The sequence below is a fragment of the Scardinius erythrophthalmus genome, assembly GCF_964197995.2.
Source record: "Scardinius erythrophthalmus genome assembly, chromosome: 13".
Classification (NCBI taxonomy): Eukaryota; Metazoa; Chordata; class Actinopteri; order Cypriniformes; family Leuciscidae; genus Scardinius; species Scardinius erythrophthalmus.
Window position 1 is genome coordinate 5,373,045 of NC_138233.1, and position 21,385 is coordinate 5,394,429.

The following is a 21,385-nucleotide window of genomic DNA, read 5'->3' on the forward strand; positions in this document are numbered from 1 at the left end:
AAACTCGCCGACCCAGAATAGTTATTAAAAACATCGTTAAAATAGTCCAAGTGACTCCAGTGGCTCAATCTTAAGTATATCAAGCGACGAGAATACTTTTTGTGCGCAAAAACAAACAAAAATACCGACTTTATTCCACTATTCAATTCCTTCTCTCTGGGCCTCATAGTGTTTTTGCGTAGCGCGTCTGTGTTGCACGTCATCACGCATCACACACATGACCTGCTTCGGCCAATTGTGAGCCTACGTGGTGACGTGCAACACAGACGCGCTACGCAAAAACACCACGAGGCCCAGAGAGAAGGATTTGAATAGTGGAATAAAGTCGGTATTTTTGTTTGTTTTTGCGCACAAAAAGTATTCTCGTCGCTTGATATACTTAAGATTGAGCCACTGGAGTCACTTGGACTATTATTTAACGATGTTTTTAATAACTATTCTGGGTCGGCGAGTTTCGGTCACTCTGGAAGCCTATGGAAGAGTCAGAATTCTGTCAGATTTCATCAAAAATATCTTAATTTTTGTTCCGAAGATGAACGAAAGACTTACATGGTTGGAACAGCATGAGGGTGAGTAATTACTGACAGAATTTTCATTTTTGGGTGAACTAACCCTTTAAAACCGAGAATCAAGGAAAAAAGACGTCGTTATCAGAGAGCATGCTGACTCAGATAACAAAAAAACAAAGCTTCCAAAAGGACGAAGCAAGTTCCTTGACTTTAGAAAGTTTAGAGGCAGAGAAAGAGAAAGGAGAACGACATGGATTTTTTTTTATTAAATAAAATAAAAACGCCAATACGTAAAAAAAAAAAAAACATAGATTCGTGAATGAATTCGTGAATCGTGAATCTTGACTTACAATTGATAACTCATGACCAGAAAATCTAAAAATTATTTATAAACATACCAATTAATGTAACTACTTTTCTGACATCAACTTCGCCCTCAGAAAATCTCCACGTGATCTTTTTAAGAGCCTTTTGCCAATCAAAGCCGTCAACTTTGATCGCAAATACACATTTAATATGGAAGCACAGACCATTAAAACATAAATACTTTGTTAGTCCTACCTGAAACGAGTCGCTCATTTCTGCATCAAGTCCTTCAAGATCATCCACAGCGGACTGAGTCTTTTTCAGAGTCAGGTCAGCAGTCAGTGTGCCCTCATTATAAGATCTGACGAACTTGAAGTCACTAGTGCGCGAGCCCGTGGTCAGGTACGCGTCATAATTGTAAGCGCTGCGGAGAGTTCCCGCGCCCTCCACCTCTGCGTAATTTGGAGGGAGATAGGCGCTGGGAATGGCTACAGCTCCATCAAACAACAGTCTGGGCTTTCTCCTGCGACAAAACCTCACGGCCAGGATGATGATGATGAAGGTCAGGAAGAAAGTGGAAACGGACACCAGCGCGATGATCAAATAAAACGTCAGTTTGGAGCTGCTCTCGTCATGAGACATGTCTTTCAGTTCTGGAACTTCAGCCAAGTTATCTGATATGAGTAAATACAACGCGCACGTGGCTGAGAGAGAGGGCTGTCCGTTATCTCTCACGGACACAATAAGGTTCTGTTTCATGCTGTCAGATTCAGAAATGTCCCGCTGCGTCCTGATCTCCCCGCTGTGGACACCGATAGTGAAAAGTCCCGGATCAGTCGCTTTAATAATGTGATACGAGAGCCACGCGTTCTGTCCAGAATCCGCGTCCACGGCGATCACCTTGGAGACCAGGGAGCGCGCCTGCGCAGCTTTGGGGACCATCTCGGTCATGAAGGAGTTTACTTCCGGAGAGGGGTATAATATCTGAGGGGAGTTGTCATTCTCATCCGATATGAAGACACTCACGGTCACGTTACTGCTCAGAGGAGGAGAACCGTTGTCTCTGGCTAACACGAGCACTTTGAAACTCTTCATCTGTTCGTAATCAAACGACCTCACGGCATGAATGACCCCGGTGTCTCCGTTAATGGATAGAAAGGAGGACACCGGTGCGCCATTGACATCAGAGGACAACAGAGAATAAACTACAGTGCCATTCTGTCTCCAGTCCGGGTCTGTAGCTGATACTGAACAAATAGAGGAGCCCGGTTTGTTGTTTTCTTGCACATGAGCTCTGCAATTCTGCTCCTCAAATACAGGTGGATTATCATTCACGTCAGCTACAGTCAAGTGAATATTCATAGTGGAAGATAAAGGCGGAGAGCCCTCATCAGTAGCAGTGATTGTAATATTATAATCAGAGAGCAGCTCGCGGTCTAATTCACCTGTGGTCACCAGAGAATAGTAGTTTTTGATTGAAGGAACGAGTTTAAATGGGACGTTTTGCTGAATGGAGCAGCGCACCTGTCCGTTATTCTCAGAGTCTCTGTCCTGAACATTAATGATGCCAACCTCTGTACCGGACAACGCGTTCTCGGGAACGGGACTATTAAGTGATTTTACTATTATTATAGGGGCGTTATCATTAATGTCAATTACATCGATTATAACGTTAGAGTAAGATGTTAGACCTGAACCATCTTTAGCTATTATTCGCAGAGTAAATATGGCTTCTTCCTCAAAATCTAGTGGCCCTTTTATGCTGATGACACCTGTCTTCCGATCAAGGTAAAACAAATGTTTATAGTCTTCCATAACATGACCAAACTCATACGTCACTTCTCCATTTTGTCCCTCGTCAGCATCAGTAGCGCTCACTGTCACCACTACAGTATCTACAGGAGAATTTTCAGGCAGACTGACTTTATAGACGGCCTGACTAAAGACTGGAGCATTATCATTAGCATCCAGCACAGTGACGTGTATGGCTACAGTCCCTGATCTCGGTGGAGTCCCGCCGTCTACCGCAGTGAGAATTAAAGTCACCTCTTTCTGCTGCTCACGATCAAGCTCTTTGTTTAAAATGATTTCGGCGTATTTCTCCCCAAGAGAGTTACTTTGCACTGACAAAACAAAATATTCATTATTTTGAATAGAATAGCTTTGTACAGAATTTTGCCCAATATCTGCATCGTTTGCTTCTTCAAGCAAGAAGCGCTTGCCTTTGTCGGCGGATTCACTTATCTCCAGATTAATCATATCTTTACCGAAATAAGGACTGTTGTCGTTAACATCTTGAACACGAAGACTGATACGATGTAATTCTAAAGGATTCTCCAGCACGAGCTCTTGATTTAAAACACACGAATCTTTCTTTCCACAAAGCCCCTCTCTGTCAATCCTTTCCGCTACAGTCAGGTCTCCAGTATTCAGATTAATGTCACAGAATCGTTTTCTGTTACCTTCAGTATCAATGCGAGCCTTACGAGATGACAGTCTGTTCACATCGAGCCCGAGATCCTTTGCTATATTTCCAATCACAGATCCGCGTTTCATCTCCTCCGGGAAAGAATAGCTCACGTCTCCATAAGCGGTGTGCGCCATAAAAAAGATGGAGAAGAAAAGACAGAGTATCGTCGCCAGCAATCCTTTATCCATCATTTTCGGTTGTGGACAAAAAGTAGACTACTTGATAAAAAAAAAATGACAACCAAATAAGAAAGAAAAACTATCAGTTTGAACACCAGCTCATATTCAGCTGTTCTAAGAAAGACGAAAGACAATCTCCGCACAGACACTGACTGGGCATGCATTCAGCAAATAGCAACGCAAATGGGTGGAGATAACAAAAATAAATGGGAAGCATAGGTAAACAGCGACACCATGAGGACAAAATGAGATCTTAATTCATAGATGTATAAACTTGGCAAAACATATTCCTAAGACGCAAAAAAAAAATAAAAAAAAATAAATCAAAACAGTTTCTTTAACCTAGAAATAAAAAAAATCGAGTGGTCAAATTACGCTTACACGATTTGAGAATTATGTGATCAAGTGAGCGTTATATTATTGCAACATATCGAAACAAAACAACAAATCCGCTGAACGACCCATACACAATCTTTTTCACAAGACTGAACACGCTATAGTTCATGCCACAACACATCAGCACCACGGACAGCGCCAACGGAGGTCTATGCTCCTTGTAATGATCGACAAGCGGTGGTCTGTAAAAGTACAGCTTTGTTTTAAGCTCATTTTGAATTTGATTATAACAAACATCAGCACATACATCCATGAAATAAACAAATAAATAACGCAGATTGTGAAAATTATATATATTTGATGAGATGAAACGAATGATACAAAAAAAAAAAAAAGAATGATTGCAAAATCATAATAGGTATTGATAATTTGTTGAGGGTAGTATATCTTAACACAACCTGTGGTGATTAATCATCATCAACAGACTTATATTGCAGACTCATGGTCCAAAGAAGAAACAACAGATACAAAAAAAAATAAAATAAAAAAAAAATAATCAATGCTTTGCAAAAAATACAATAATACCAGTGTCTCCACGTGTAGAACTGACCCTTATATTTGATAAGCCCACAATAATCTCATTAATGGAAACATTTAGCCGGCAGATAAATGTATTCATATTTCCAAACAGCTTGAAAAGTGTTAATTCCTGCACTCACAAACATTTCACGTGCACTATTCCTTCTAGGTCTCCTTTACAGAATTCTCATTGCATCTTTTTCAGCTACTTTAAGTCTCTGTAAACTTGCTGTTCTATAATTTGACCACAAATGAGCACTATAAAGTGGTGAACAATATGCTTTAAACAATGACATCTTCACTTCATCTAAAGAGGAACTGAACTTATGTAAAAGTATGTTAGCCTGCATATACATCATAGGAGGCTGCCTTTCAATATCCTTGTTTGTCATGTGCTTAGTAATAAAATGTCCAAGAAATGTTACTTTTACACACAGTAAGAATCGTATCAGACAATTTAAAACTGGAAAGTTTAAATGTTTATCTTAGTTCTGCAAATCATAACAACACTCTTACTAGCATTATATAATACAGGGCTGCCAACTTTTGAGTTTAGCTTGGAGTGAGATTTTTTCACTCCGTGATTTTTCACAGGGTTGTGATTGTGATTGTCAAAACATTTAGAACTAAATAGAATTTTATGAAGTTTACTGACAACATGTTACAATGTTTACATTGTACAGTGACTCAAGATTTCAATTCCATTCTTGTGATTTGATTCCGATTTTGATTCAATATTGACTAATTTGGATACATGTTTATTTTAAATTTTATATAAAAAAATAAAAAAAACTCACCTAAAGTGTAAACATAGAGGGCCCAATCTGCTGGTATTATTAAAGGTTAAAAATAACAAATTAAATTAAATATAATGTAGTTTTTGTTATAATAACAATTATTTAATAACATAAGTAAAAATATAGGCTAATGTAATATAGTGCTCAGCAAAATATCCTCTCTAGCTATTTTTTCTATTCAATTAACATGCTATGGTCATTAAATGGCTTTCCTGAGGTAAATGTAACATTATGTGACATAATTGTTCTCCTGCTGTTATATTGACCTCTTTCCGTGGTTGAAAAACACCAATTGGTCGATATTATGTATACTTTCGGTAAGTTGTACTGCATCTTTAAATAAAAAAGTAACAGATGATTGGTTCACGTGCACTTGAACTGAGGCGCTCAGCGATCTGTCACGTCACATTTACAAGCGCCAAACATATTTTTGTCTGAATTTCGTAATAAAATTGACGGAATCTAAGAGCTGAGAATTAGTTTAATATTAAAAGTACCTTTTTGCTCCGCAATTTTTCTGTGCGTGAGAAAATGGATGTGTGGCGTGAGAGCGTGTGAAAAGAGTCAATTGCGTGAGTCTCACGCTCAATGCGTGAGAGTTGGCAGCCCTGATAATATCATGTTCAGAGCCATACACAGTGACAGACATGTTTAGAAGCTATTGGAGACCAGCACTACTAGGACTAAAAACCACAAGATCATCTGCATACATAATATGATTCACCAAGATATTCCCAATCATACACACAGTTACAAGCTTTCAAGCATTTAGATAAATCATCCAAAGGAACTGGGGACAAAATCCCTCCTTCTCTCACACTATTACTAACCCCAAAATGGACAGAAACGTTCTTGCCCCATTTTACTTGCATTGACTGAATTCTCACAATGTATTCAGACACCCATCTTTGTCTCATTTTAAGAAATAAGTTTTCATGGTTAACTCGATCAAAGGCTTTGGATGCATCAATAAAACACATAAGAACTGATTAGTTTTTATCTCTATACTTATTTACTATTTCCTTTAGGGCATAAATGCACAAATCAGTTCCATGTTTGGCTTTAACACCAATCTGCAGAGTTAATAAACACATTTCTCCTATCCAGCAAAATATTTTCTAAAACGTTAAACGGAAAACTGGCTAAAGCTATGGGCCTACAATTATCTAAACCATACCATTCGAGATGTCCTTAATAACTGACACTAACAAAACAGACAGCATTGAATCTGGTAAGAAACAATGAATCATAAACAAGTTAAACAGACAGCTAAAAGGGGGGCTTAACCTTCCATATTTAAGATGTTCAATAGAGATATGGTCTAGCCTAGGCCACTTGCTTTGTTGTCAGATAGCCTGCTTATAGCTTGATACACCTAATGTGACGTAATCACTATTGGATCATTACTCTCAATAATGCCCACCTTATACAGATCATTTTGGACACAATTAAACAGATTAAAATAATGCTGTTTCCATAAATCTGCATTTTTTTCTGTTACAGAGACTCCATTTAAGGTACATGGAAGTGATATTCTACAGTTGTTAAAAGTTTGCACTTCTTTCCAAAAATCATTAATATTATTATTTAACAACTTCTGTACCATGGAATAAGCCCTCATGGTTTGCTCATTTTTACATATAAAATGAATAGCATACTTCTAAGAAACAGCCATTAAGGACTTAAAATAAATAAATGAAAAAAATAATTCAGAGTATAATAAATTCCAGACATGCTAAACGAGTTAAATCTGACAGTAATATAGCAAACAAAACAGGAAACTAATTGCCACCATACTATGGACAATTCTTTTAACCCTAAAACACAACACAATGCAGGTAAAATTTAAAATATGGGAAATACACCTGCGAAAAAATACAAACAGAAAATTCGGAAAATGTAGATGTTTCAACACAGAAAAAAGGTATACAAATTACAACGTTTTTCTTCGGTATAAATATAACAGACACTCCTAACATTTAGGCTACTTATATTATAGAACTTTGATTTCTACATGCTTAAATTGTGTAGAAACATCCTAATATTTTCACTTTCATGCTTGAACGAACTTATTCAATATAACATTTTCGAAATTGATTCTGCTACACTCACTTAACCATAAAATCCTTTTTGAGGCAAACAAAAACCGACAAAAAGAAAAACTTAACATACCTGTGAAACTATCTCTATTCCCTCGGCAATGCCATTAAGATCATCAGAGGATCGGGTATTTTTCAGAGTCATGTCAGGAGTCAGTGTGCCCTCATTATAAGATCTGATGAACTTGAAGTCACTAGTGCGCGAGCCCGTGGTCAGGTAGGCGTCATAATTGTAAGCGCTGCGGAGAGTTCCCGCGCCCTCCACCTCTGCGTAATTTGGAGGGAGATAGGCGCTGGGAATGGCTACAGCTCCATCAAACAACAGTCTGGGCTTTCTCCTGCGACAAAACCTCACGGCCAGGATGATGATGATGAAGGTCAGGAAGAAAGTGGAAACGGACACCAGCGCGATGATCAAATAAAACGTCAGTTTGGAGCTGCTCTCGTCATGAGACATGTCTTTCAGTTCTGGAACTTCAGCCAAGTTATCTGATATGAGTAAATACAACGCGCACGTGGCTGAGAGAGAGGGCTGTCCGTTATCTCTCACGGACACAATAAGGTTCTGTTTCATGCTGTCAGATTCAGAAATGTCCCGCTGCGTCCTGATCTCCCCGCTGTGGACACCGATAGTGAAAAGTCCCGAATCAGTAGCTTTAATAATGTGATACGAGAGCCACGCGTTCTGTCCAGAATCCGCGTCCACGGCGATCACCTTGGAGACCAGGGAGCGCGCCTGCGCAGCTTTGGGGACCATCTCGGTCATGAAGGAGTTTCCTTCCGGAGAGGGGTATAATATCTGAGGGGAGTTGTCATTCTCATCCGATATGAAGACACTCACAGTCACGTTACTGCTCAGAGGAGGAGAACCGTTGTCTCTGGCTAACACGAGCACTTTGAAACTCTTCATCTGTTCGTAATCAAACGACCTCACGGCATGAATGACCCCGGTGTCTCCGTTAATGGATAGAAAGGAGGACACCGGTGCGCCATTGACATCAGAGGACAACAGAGAATAAACTACAGTGCCATTCTGTCTCCAGTCCGGGTCTGTAGCTGATACTGAACAAATAGAGGAGCCCGGTTTGTTATTTTCTTGCACATGAGCTCTGTAATTCTGCTCCTCAAATACAGGTGGATTATCATTCACGTCAGCTACAGTCAAGTGAATATTCTTAGTGGAAGATAAAGGTGGAGAGCCCTCATCAGTAGCAGTGATTGTAATATTATAATCAGAGAGCAGCTCGCGGTCTAATTCACCTGTGGTCACCAGAGAATAGTAGTTTTTGATTGAAGGAACGAGTTTAAATGGGACGTTTTGCTGAATGGAGCAGCGCACCTGTCCGTTATTCTCAGAGTCTCTGTCCTGAACATTAATGATGCCAACCTCTGTACCGGGTAACGCGTTCTCGGGAACGGGGCTATTTAGTGATTTAATAACTATAATGGGGGAATTATCATTAATGTCAGATACTTCAATAGCAACTGTTGCATATGATACCATGCCAAGTCCATCGGTGGCTTGAATTGGTAGCTCAAACGAGGATTCATCCTCATAGTCAAGAGACCCAATTAAAGTTATTCTTCCATTATTTTGGTCGAGAGAAAAGACTGTCATGTCATTTTCTGAAATATGCCCAAATTCATACATGACTTCCCCGTTTTGTCCCTCATCAGCATCAGTAGCGCTCACGGTCACCACTACAGTATCTACAGGAGAATTTTCAGGCAGACTGACTTTATAGACGGCCTGACTAAAGACTGGAGCATTATCATTAGCATCCAGCACAGTGACGTGTATGGCTACAGTCCCTGATCTCAGTGGAGTCCCGCCGTCTACCGCAGTGAGAATTAAAGTCACCTCTTTCTGCTGCTCACGATCCAATTGCTTTTGTAGTACTAACTCGCCGTAAAATTTCCCAGTTGTTTTTGTATTAACAGCTAAATCAAAATATTCATTTCGCGCTAAATTGTAATTTTGAACCGAGTTAGTTCCAATGTCTGCATCATGGGCCTCCTCCAATACAAAACGAGCACCTTTTACAGCCGATTCGCTGATCTCGAGTTTAATCAGGTCCTTTTTAAACAGAGGAGAATTGTCATTTATATCTTTAACATTAATGTTGACACGACGAGATTCAAGAGGATTTTCCAGCACGAGCTCCTGTTTAATAACGCATGAAGCTTTCTTTCCACAAATCTCTTCTCTGTCGATTCTCTCCGCTACGGTCAGTTCTCCAGTATTCAGATTAATGTCACAGTATCGTTTTCTGTTACCTTCAGTATCAATGCGAGCCTTTCGAGATGACAGTCTGCTCACATCGAGTCCGAGATCCTTTGCTATATTTCCAATCACAGATCCGCGTTTCATCTCCTCCGGGAAAGAATAGCTCACGTCTCCATAAGCGGTGTGCGCCATCAGCACGAAGAACAAAAGGCCAAACATCTCAGCAGCACAGCAGAACATTTAAAATGCTTCAGATATTAACCAGAAATTAAATCCAGCAATGCAGCACTTGATATGTAAAAGAAAACACAAATATAAGACTCAAGTAGAATAATAGCCAGAAGGACAGCATTAGCAGCAATCAGTCGCCGTCGATGATTTTCTGTAACAAGACGAGACTGAAACCCTGTATGACATCAGTAGCAGGGTGGAGAGATGTTGAAGACACACATTGTTTTGCAGGTGAACAGCGACACTATGAGTAAAAAGAAGTTACTGCATAACATACATTTCTATGACAGTGTAGGGTGTCGGTTACATATAGGGTTTTTTTTGTTGTTTTTTTTGTTTTGTTTTTTAGCGAAACGAGCTGCCAGCAACAGTCCCCGACGAGTGGAAGATAAAGACGACCACAACGTTTTAGTAGGTTATCTCTCCACCCCCCCCCCCAAAAAAAAAGGCGACATAGAGAGTTAGGAGCTACATTATGTAATAGCAAAACTCCAAATATCAAGAGTAATTTACATTGCAGCACCATGGACAGCAACAGGGAAACCCTGCTATTTCTAACCAGACTAAAAGAGTGCTAAAAAAGTTTCTGACAGACGAAACTGCTTTTATAAGCAAATTTCACGAAGACATTGATGAGAAAATCCCCAATGTTAAGCATTTGTGTTTTACAAATATGTCATTCATTGATGTACTGTGTGTGCTGCCAATAGACCAAACGGGCTGCTGGGAGTTGTAGTTTTTTGTGTGTGTGTGTTCTGTCCAATTTCCTGTGCTCCTCCCTGTCTTAATGTATAGGTGATGGGACCTACCAGCTGCTCCTCATCAATGGCAAGAGGAGCCAGTATTTAAGCAGAACTAGAGAGAGAGCCAGTGAGAGATTTGTTCTCCCAAGAGCCTGAGAGTGTTGAGACGCTGCCAGTCCCAGAGTGTTGCACTTTATTGTGTGCCTTGAGCTTAAATGTGGTGTTATGGCTGTAGTGTGCAGCTTTATGTGTTAAGCCTAAACTTAAAATCAAACTTAAATGTGTTGTGGCTGTAGTGCACAGCTTTGAGTTATGTGTCCGCTATTGAGTGTTGAAACAGTAAGGAGAAGGGTGCCATTTTCTTTTGTTCTCATCTTTTCCTGTTTTATGTTAGTTAGGAAGTAAGGTTAGAGTGCTGTTGTTTATTTTATTTTGGCAGGTTAATTAGATTTCCCTCTGCCAAGTAGTGATCTTTTGTTTGTTGTTTTGGCCTTACCCGCTCCTGAAGAACACGCTTCTTTTCTCTTCTTTTTTTTTTTTTTTTTTTGCTGGAATTGTTTGTTTAGAGTTCTTTTTTTGTCACTGTATTTATGTTATCACTTGTTTATTGTAAATAAATTTAATTGGAAATCATACTTTGTGTACTGAGTGCTGGGACTGAGAACGGTTCAAACCTTCTCTTTGTCACTGCTAACCTTTGCTTTAAAAACGTTACTTCCCTTTTGCCCCTAGAAATTTAATTGGGAACGTAATACCTAAACTACTTCAAAAAATGATATCATTTTGTAGCATTACAAAATGCATAATCCATTCACCGATATACTGATGTCACAGAAAAAGTTAAAATGGGCTTAAAAAAAAAACGATTAGCCAACAGAACAAGACATATCAGATTCCTTTCTTTAAAAATATACAACTTTAAGTTCTTTGAATCTAAAATATTAAATACAGCATATTGTAGTCAAATTTATTTCCATAAAGGATTCAAAAGCTATTTTATGACAGATAGAGGTATATACCTTATTCAGAGCATCGCCATGACGGGTATGAAAGCAAGACTGTGAGGGATAGACATACTGTGTTTTCAATGGCATCCTCTGGAAAAATCTATGAAGCTGAGATCAATTATTTTCCACAGCTCATGTTGTCTGGAGTTTTGTCTATTTTAGTTTCTAGGAAAGATATTTTTGCAGTGTTTCATCAGCAGAATAATCCAAAAACACCTTGAAAAATAGAACAACCCACTGAAGAGATGTATGTCCATCCCTCACAACCTCGCTTTCCTTCCTATTAAAAAATCAAAGATTTTTGAAAGAAGATGTGAATAAGGCCTATTAATCAGACATTTTTTAAACAGCTAAAGGGTCAATCAATTATATACAATGTAAATTATATATATATATATATATATATATATATATATATATATATATATATATATATATATATATATATATATATATATATATATATATATATATAAAACAATAGAATGGGGGAAAAAAATCTAATAAACACAACGTTTAATGGAACATTCATGACTTGTTCAGTCATGAGCAGAAATCTAAAGATCAATCATAAATAGAACAATGAAGCTACTTCTCAGACTTTAAAGTAAACCTCAAAATCTTCAAGAGCTTATTGTAAGTGAAAGCAATCTATTAAATTGTAAATATTTATTCAGTCTGTAAGCGCAGAGCATATATTTTTAAAACACTAACTTCCCATGTCATAGTTGAAAAGAATCAGTCCCTCAAAATCTCAAGAAATTTAACCATGTCATAAAGAATCCACGTGTAAAAGAGAACTCAAATTTCTGAACATGGTCCATGCATAAACTCTCATAGGGCTAACATAATGTCAAAACATGAATAAAACACTTTTATTACAAATTAATTATTTCACAATATCAAAAGGCCTGACACAACCAAACATTCTCAGAGGATGTGAAAAGAGAACCAGCTCAATTTCTATAACATCTACTCGTAAAAAACACAACTGTATACAGACCTACATCGTATAAGAGCAAAACCTCACCAGCAACAGACACTGCCTGTACAGCACCATGGACAGTAAACAGTAATATGCCATTCCTACTAAACGTATTATCTCAGTGAACTGGTGTTTAAAAATCATAAATTAAGAATTTAAAGACCTTTAACAACAAGTATTAACAATTATTTCACATAACAGACAACATTAGGAATGCAAGACCGTAAATTAAAACATTGTCAATGATCCAAGTCTAATCCAATCAAAGTGGTCAACTTTGTACACAAATATTTAATATGGAAGCCCAGACCATTAAAACATAGATACTTCTTAATCCTACCTGAAACGAATCGTTGATTTCCGCATCAAGTCCTTCAAGATCATCCACAGCGGACTGAGTCTTTTTCAGAGTCAGGTCAGCAGTCAGTGTGCCCTCATTATAAGATCTGACGAACTTGAAGTCACTAGTGCGCGAGCCCGTGGTCAGGTACGCGTCATAATTGTAAGCGCTGCGGAGAGTTCCCGCGCCCTCCACCTCTGCGTAATTTGGAGGGAGATAGGCGCTGGGAATGGCTACAGCTCCATCAAACAACAGTCTGGGCTTTCTCCTGCGACAAAACCTCACGGCCAGGATGATGATGATGAAGGTCAGGAAGAAAGTGGAAACGGACACCAGCGCGATGATCAAATAAAACGTCAGTTTGGAGCTGCTCTCGTCATGAGACATGTCTTTCAGTTCTGGAACTTCAGCCAAGTTATCTGATATGAGTAAATACAACGCGCACGTGGCTGAGAGAGAGGGCTGTCCGTTATCTCTCACGGACACAATAAGGTTCTGTTTCATGCTGTCAGATTCAGAAATGTCCCGCTGCGTCCTGATCTCCCCGCTGTGGACACCGATAGTGAAAAGTCCCGGATCAGTCGCTTTAATAATGTGATACGAGAGCCACGCGTTCTGTCCAGAATCCGCGTCCACGGCGATCACCTTGGAGACCAGGGAGCGCGCCTGCGCAGCTTTGGGGACCATCTCGGTCATGAAGGAGTTTCCTTCCGGAGAGGGGTATAATATCTGAGGGGAGTTGTCATTCTCATCCGATATGAAGACACTCACGGTCACGTTACTGCTCAGAGGAGGAGATCCGTTGTCTCTGGCTAACACGAGCACTTTGAAACTCTTCATCTGTTCGTAATCAAACGACCTCACGGCATGAATGACCCCGGTGTCTCCGTTAATGGATAGAAAGGAGGACACCGGTGCGCCATTGACATCAGAGGACAACAGAGAATAAACTACAGTGCCATTCTGTCTCCAGTCCGGGTCTGTAGCTGATACTGAACAAATAGAGGAGCCCGGTTTGTTATTTTCTTGCACATGAGCTCTGTAATTCTGCTCCTCAAATACAGGTGGGTTATCATTCACGTCAGCTACAGTCAAGTGAATATTCTTAGTGGAAGATAAAGGCGGAGAGCCCTCATCAGTAGCAGTGATTGTAATATTATAATCAGAGAGCAGCTCGCGGTCTAATTCACCTGTGGTCACCAGAGAATAGTAGTTTTTGATTGAAGGAACGAGTTTAAATGGGACGTTTTGCTGAATGGAGCAGCGCACCTGTCCGTTATTCTCAGAGTCTCTGTCCTGAACATTAATGATGCCAACCTCTGTACCGGGTAACGCGTTCTCGGGAACGGGGCTGTTAAGAGAACTAATCACTATTATAGGGCTGTTATCATTGACATCAGTAACATCTATTACTACAGTGCATCTACTCGCTAACCCTTGACCATCTTTAGCTTGAATGGGCAACTCAATTGAACTCTCCTCCTCATAATCAAAGAACCGTCTTAGTTTAATTTCACCAGACACTGCATCAAGGAAGAACATTTCCAGATGGCTTTCTGGTAAATGACCAAATTCATAGGTCACTTCTCCATTTTGTCCCTCGTCAGCATCAGTAGCGCTCACTGTCACCACTACAGTATCTACAGGAGAATTTTCAGGCAGACTGACTTTATAGACGGCCTGACTAAAGACTGGAGCATTATCATTAGCATCCAGCACAGTGACGTGTATGGCTACAGTCCCTGATCTCGGTGGAGTCCCGCCGTCTACCGCAGTGAGAATTAAAGTCACCTCTTTCTGCTGCTCACGATCCAACTCTTTATTAATAACCAACTCTTCATATTTCCCTCCATTTGCCTCCCTAAGGACACTCAGAATAAAATGGTCATTATTTTGAAGTGTATATGACTGCACTGAATTAATTCCAATATCCGCATCGTGGGCCTCATCTAATAAATAACGAGAACCTTTGACCGCTGATTCCTGAATTTCGAATTTTATTACATTTTGTTTGAACTGTGGTGAATTATCATTAATGTCCTCAACGTTGAGAATAAAGCGGTGTAGTTCTAAAGGATTTTCCAGCACCAGTTCCTGATTAAAAACGCATGAAGCTTTCTTTCCACAAATCTCTTCTCTGTCGATTCTCTCCGCTACGGTCAGTTCTCCAGTATTCAGATTAATGTCACAGTATCGTTTTCTGTTGCCTTCAGTATCAATGCGAGCCTTACGAGATGACAGTCTGTTCACATCGAGTCCGAGATCCTTTGCTATATTTCCAATCACAGATCCGCGTTTCATCTCCTCCGGGAAAGAATAGCTCACGTCTCCATAAGCGGTGTGCGCCATCAGCACGAAGAACAAAAGGCCAAACATCTCAGCAGCAAAGCAGAACATTTAAAATGTTTCAGAAATTGTTCAGAAATTAAATCCAGATATACAAGTAACATGTAAAAGATCCGTAAGTGTAAAAATAAATCCAATGTCTGAAATAGTCCTTCGATCACCGTCGACGATTTTCTATATCAAGACGAGCTTGAAACTGTGTATGACATCATAAACAAGGTGGAGAGATGTGTATTGAACAAACACAATGTTTTCTAGGTAAACAGCGACACTGTGAGTTAAAAAGAAGAAACTACATACAAATATATATTTGACAGGATTAAGTGTCGCATCATATAAAGAACTCTTGTTATATACTTAAAATATTGCTGCTGGCTTTTGTTTTGCAAAACAATTTTATGAAGAGTGTGAGATAAATACGAACACAGTATGTGTATAATTAAAACAATAAACAAAAGCTATAGCCTGATAAAGTTGTGTGAGGTGTAATATATAGGCGAGGAAAAAGCAACACCCTCAAACACCAAGAGTAAACGCCAGTGCAGCACCACGGACAGCGACAGGGAAAACCAGCTCTATGCTATTTTCCAATCAGAATACAAGGACATTTTTGGACATTTACAAAATTACACTTAATGGCATATTTCTGTCATCCGACTTTTATTCCATATGTAAACCATCAATATATAAAGGAGACATCATGAGAGAAAACGTAAAACTACTTAAAATATTAACATTCATAGTTTTAATTACAAATATCAGAATCCACGGACACATAACCTACTAATGATCTCAAAAAATATGAAAGATAATATAAATAAAAGAGCTAGACAGATGGTTTATTCAACAGAATTAAGCAGAAATTAGATTTCTTACCTCTAAAGATAACCAACAATCAACTTTTAACCTATTTAAATCCAAAACAGTAGTGGAAAAAATACAAGTACGTAAATAGTAAAAACACATCGATTTGTGAATCATGCCTCATGACTTAAAACTGCTCACATGACAAAAAAAAAAAAAAAAAAATGTAAATAAATTTGAAGACAACTTAACTCATGGTACATCTCTGATGTCAAAATGTCACTCATATATCTACAATAAAAGTACATGAAAGAGACAAAAGATCTGTCAAGAACAGAGTCTGCTGCCAAAGAAAGCACTCAGTTTAGAAGACAAATACATATACAATCTGTAAATCAAACTATGCTTAAAAAACAACAACTGTGATAGTACTACCTAAAAAACAGATACTCTGTCCTGCACTCCAATGCATTTCACAGGCAAGATAAAGCCACAGAGGTCTTTTAAAAGTTTGTTCAATTAAGTCTACGTAAATGAAGCTGCTAAACAAATTCATTTTAAGGACACTATGATGAAAGTAGCCTAATGCAAAAGTTACAGAGTTATTTCTAAAAAGTACTTTCTTGTAACGGTACAGAGAAGGCAGAAAGAATTATAGAATTTAAAAGCAAATTAACATGAAAAAGTTCAAACGAGTTCCGTTATTAAATTGTTGTAACTTTCTAAATAATTTGAACGTTATCGCATATCGCATGACTTAAAACCGAGAATCAAGGAAAAAAGAGATCTTTATCAGAGAGCATGCTGACTCAGATAACAAAAAACAAACAAACAAACAAACAAACAAAAAAACTTCCAAAAAAGGACGAAGAAAGTTATTTGACTTTAGAAAGAGTAGAGGCAGGGAAAGAGAAAGGACAACGACAAGAAAAAAATAAAATAAAATAAAATAAAATAAAAAGGCTAATACGTAAAACATAGATTTGTGAATTAATTCGTGAACCATGCATTCTTGACTAACAGTTTATAACTCATGACCAGAAAATCTAAAAATGATTTATAAACATACTAATTAATGTAGCTAGTAGCTACTTTTCTGACATCAACTTCACCCTCAGAAAATATCCACGTTATCTTTTAAAGTGCCTGTTGCCAATCAAAGCGGTCAACTTTGAACGCAAATACACATTTAATATGGAAGCCCAGACCATTAAAACATAAAAACTTTGTTAGTCCTACCTGAAACGAGTCGCTCATTTCTGCATCAAGTCCTTCGAGATCATCCACAGCGGACTGAGTCTTTTTCAGAGTCAGGTCAGCAGTCAGTGTGCCCTCATTATAAGATCTGACGAACTTGAAGTCACTAGTGCGCGAGCCCGTGGTCAGGTACGCGTCATAATTGTAAGCGCTGCGGAGAGTTCCCGCGCCCTCCACCTCTGCGTAATTTGGAGGGAGATAGGCGCTGGGAATGGCTACAGCTCCATCAAACAACAGTCTGGGCTTTCTCCTGCGACAAAACCTCACGGCCAGGATGATGATGATGAAGGTCAGGAAGAAAGTGGAAACGGACACCAGCGCGATGATCAAATAAAACGTCAGTTTGGAGCTGCTCTCGTCATGAGACATGTCTTTCAGTTCTGGAACTTCAGCCAAGTTATCTGATATGAGTAAAAACAACGCGCACGTGGCTGAGAGAGATGGCAGTCCGTTATCTCTCACGGACACAATAAGGTTCTGTTTCATGCTGTCAGATTCAGAAATGTCCCGCTGCGTCCTGATCTCCCCGCTGTGGACACCGATAGTGAAAAGTCCCGGATCAGTCGCTTTAATAATGTGATACGAGAGCCACGCGTTCTGTCCAGAATCCGCGTCCACGGCGATCACCTTGGAGCACAGGGAGCGCGCCTGCGCAGCTTTGGGAACCATCTCGGTCATGAAGGAGTTTCCTTCCGGAGAGGGGTATAATATCTGAGGGGAGTTGTCATTCTCATCCGATATGAAGACACTCACGGTCACGTTACTGCTCAGAGGAGGAGAACCGTTGTCTCTGGCTAACACGAGCACTTTGAAACTCTTCATCTGTTCGTAATCAAACGACCTCACGGCATGAATGACCCCGGTGTCTCCGTTAATGGATAGAAAGGAGGACACCGGTGCGCCATTGACATCAGATGACAACAGAGAATAAACTACAGTGCCATTCTGTCTCCAGTCCGGGTCTGTAGCTGATACTGAACAAATAGAGGAGCCCGGTTTGTTATTTTCTTGCACATGAGCTCTGTAATTCTGCTCCTCAAATACAGGTGGATTATCATTCACGTCAGCTACAGTCAAGTGAATATTCTTAGTGGAAGATAAAGGCGGAGAGCCCTCATCAGTAGCAGTGATTGTAATATTATAATCAGAGAGCAGCTCGCGGTCTAATTCACCTGTGGTCACCAGAGAATAGTAGTTTTTGATTGAAGGAACGAGTTTAAACGGGACGTTTTGCTGAATGGAGCAGCGCACCTGTCCGTTATTCTCAGAGTCTCTGTCCTGAACATTAATGATGCCAACCTCTGTACCGGGTAACGCGTTCTCGGGAACGGGACTATTCGGAGACTTATTAATGATAACCGGAGCATTGTCATTAACATCTGTAATCGCTATCATTACCATTGAATACGATGTTAAACCTGCAGCATCTTTAGCTAAAACACGCAACTCATATGCTGATTTCTCCTCATAATCTATTGCTCCGATAACAGTTATTTCTCCAATGTTGCGATTTAACAAGAACAATCTCTTATCTTCCTCAGAAACATGACCAAATGCATACGTGACCTTTCCATTTTGTCCCTCGTCAGCATCAGTAGCGCTCACTGTCACCACTACAGTATCTACAGGAGAATTTTCAGGCAGACTGACTTTATAGACGGCCTGACTAAAGACTGGAGCATTATCATTAGCATCCAGCACAGTGACGTGTATGGCTACAGTCCCTGATCTCGGTGGAGTCCCGCCGTCTACCGCAGTGAGAATTAAAGTCACCTCTTTCTGCTGCTCACGATCCAACTCTTTATTTAATACCAATTCACAGTATTTCCCTGCTAAATCGTTTGATTTGACATACAAAACGAAATGCTCATTGCTTTCCAAAATGTAAGACTGAACTGAATTCTTCCCTACATCCGGATCGTGCGCTTCCTCAAGTAAAAACCTTTCCCCTTTGTGCGCCGATTCCCTGATTTCCATTCTGATTACATCCTCGTCAAAATGCGGAGCGTTATCATTCATATCGTCAATGTGTAAACTAATTCGATGCAATTCTAAGGGATTTTCAAGCATAAATTCTTGTTCCAGAACGCATGAAGCTTTCTTTCCACAAAGACTCTCCCTGTCGATTCTCTCCGCTACGGTCAGTTCTCCAGTATTCAGATTAATGTCACAGTATCGTTTTCTGTTACCTTCAGTATCAATGCGAGCCTTACGAGATGACAGTCTGTTCACATCGAGCCCGAGATCCTTTGCTAAATTTCCAATCACAGATCCGCGTTTCATCTCCTCCGGGAAAGAATAGCTCACGTCTCCATAAGCGGTGTGCGCCATCATGACACAAAAGCAGAGCGAAAGCAGTAAAACAAATCCTGCGTTTATCTGCATTCTGAAAGAAACACAAAATATCTTCTATGTGGAAAAAAGTGAGACAGTGAAGACCAAAAATGTGCCAAAATGATAGGGAAAACCCATATGCAATTAATAAACGAGTCAAATATACCAAGTCGACTATTCCTGTCTTCTCTGCAGCAAACAGCCTCTTATAAATGAAAAAGTGGGTGGGAGGATATTATTTGTCTGTTCTACAAAGGTATACAGCGACGCCATGAGGCTGTAAGGAAGAATGGTTGTAAGTCATTCTATTAAATTACGTACTATTTATTTAACATTGTCTGCAGTTTATGAAGGATATAGGAAGAAGTAATATGTATCGTATTTATTGAGAGCTAGTGTATGCAGTAAGGTGGTCAGCAAGTACAGTTCTTTCGTTTAGCACCACGGACAGTAATATTAATGTGTTGCAATAGTTACTATAGAGAGATATTCAACAGAGACAGACATTTTAGCATGGTTTGAAATTCCATGACAGTGAATCGATAGGACATTAACTTAAAGTTCTTATGAAATAAGAGCAAATTCATATGCAAATAAAATGTGTCAAGAAAGAAAGGAAAAGGATATGATACATGTGTGCAAAACACCACTAATGCTATACCAAGGCTGCTTTTCATAAAAAAATAAATAAATAAAAAAAATCTATTAAACAAACAAGTAATCTCTGGACTTTGGAAAGATGCACATCAAAACATCAGACTGACAAGCACCTGCACTTGGTTAAAAGAGTATCTGTCACAATATCAAAATAAACAACTGAAGAGCTCATGTCAACAACAACAACAAAAGTTAAAAGCAACATTTGCGTCCAATGATTTCAATGTTTAATATCACAATTTTTGGCCCCACTTTATTTTAGCTGTCTTTAACTACTATGTACTAACATTTTAATCAAGATGCACTTAGTGTGTATATGTTTTTACATTGCACTTATATAATTTAAATTACCAGCATGTAATTACAGCTGTAATTAATTTCTGTAATTACATATATAATTGCACCGTTGAGCCTTTCTTTAAAACTTAACCCATCCTAAAACCGACCTATACAACCAAACCTGTCCCTATCCTTACCCGTATATCCCTCCTCAATACCAGCACAAGTGTTTTGCAATGCAACATGTACACAAAAAATACATTGTACTTTTTATTTTGTTATTTTATTTTAGTTAAGGACACTAAATATAAAGTGTGACCCAATTTAGAATAAAAACTGCGATGCCAGTACTTTTTATAAAAAAAAACAAACAAACACCAGAAAGTAAATAACTGAGTAAAAAGTATCATATTTGTATAAAATTTCACAACACTCGAGTGGGTGACTGGATAATACCTGATCTTAATGCTTGTTTTCCACACCCAAAAACAATAGTTAAATTGAAAATAATAGCAAACAAATCATATTAAATGAAGGGCCATATTCTGGTGCCATTTTTAATTTAAGGCACCTCATACTTAGAACAAATGGTGATATAATATTTATTTATATTTCATCTTTGCTGTCCATGGAGCTAATGCTTTTTATAATCAAACACTGGAATGTATCATTGAATAATAAAAAATAAAAAAACAGTATTAAGATAATGAAGCATGGAGAATATTTACTGTCCACTATGGATCAAAGACTGAGGCAATGGATTATGTATTTTGTGTGCTCCTCTACACATGTAGTAGTTTCTGAGAAAAAGTAATTTGTAAAGAGAAAGCTACACACCTAATGGTTTGACATTTAAAGTGCTGGCAGATTGCCCATGCAAATCACCAACTAGAAACACTG

General features: G+C 39.0%; 1 protein-coding gene across 8 annotated transcripts in view; it reads right to left on the minus strand.

Annotated features, from left to right (window-relative positions):
* The window catches only part of LOC308700560 (protocadherin gamma-A1-like), a gene marked incomplete at its 5' end in the record, with an annotated part of 176,556 nt that overhangs the window by 127,308 nt on the left and 27,863 nt on the right, over positions 1-21,385 (minus strand). The window contains one exon of one of the 8 annotated variants that reach the window (XM_081382211.1): positions 17,198-19,546. The exons of 5 other annotated variants lie outside the window; for them this stretch is intronic. In XM_081382211.1, coding sequence (XP_081238337.1) covers positions 17,198-19,546 — 2,349 coding nt within the window. Of the gene's footprint in view, positions 1-1,070; positions 3,420-12,808; positions 15,185-17,197; positions 19,547-21,385 lie in introns of those variants that run through there. 2 more of the 8 variants (XM_081382219.1, XM_081382210.1) reach the window with 2 other exon arrangements.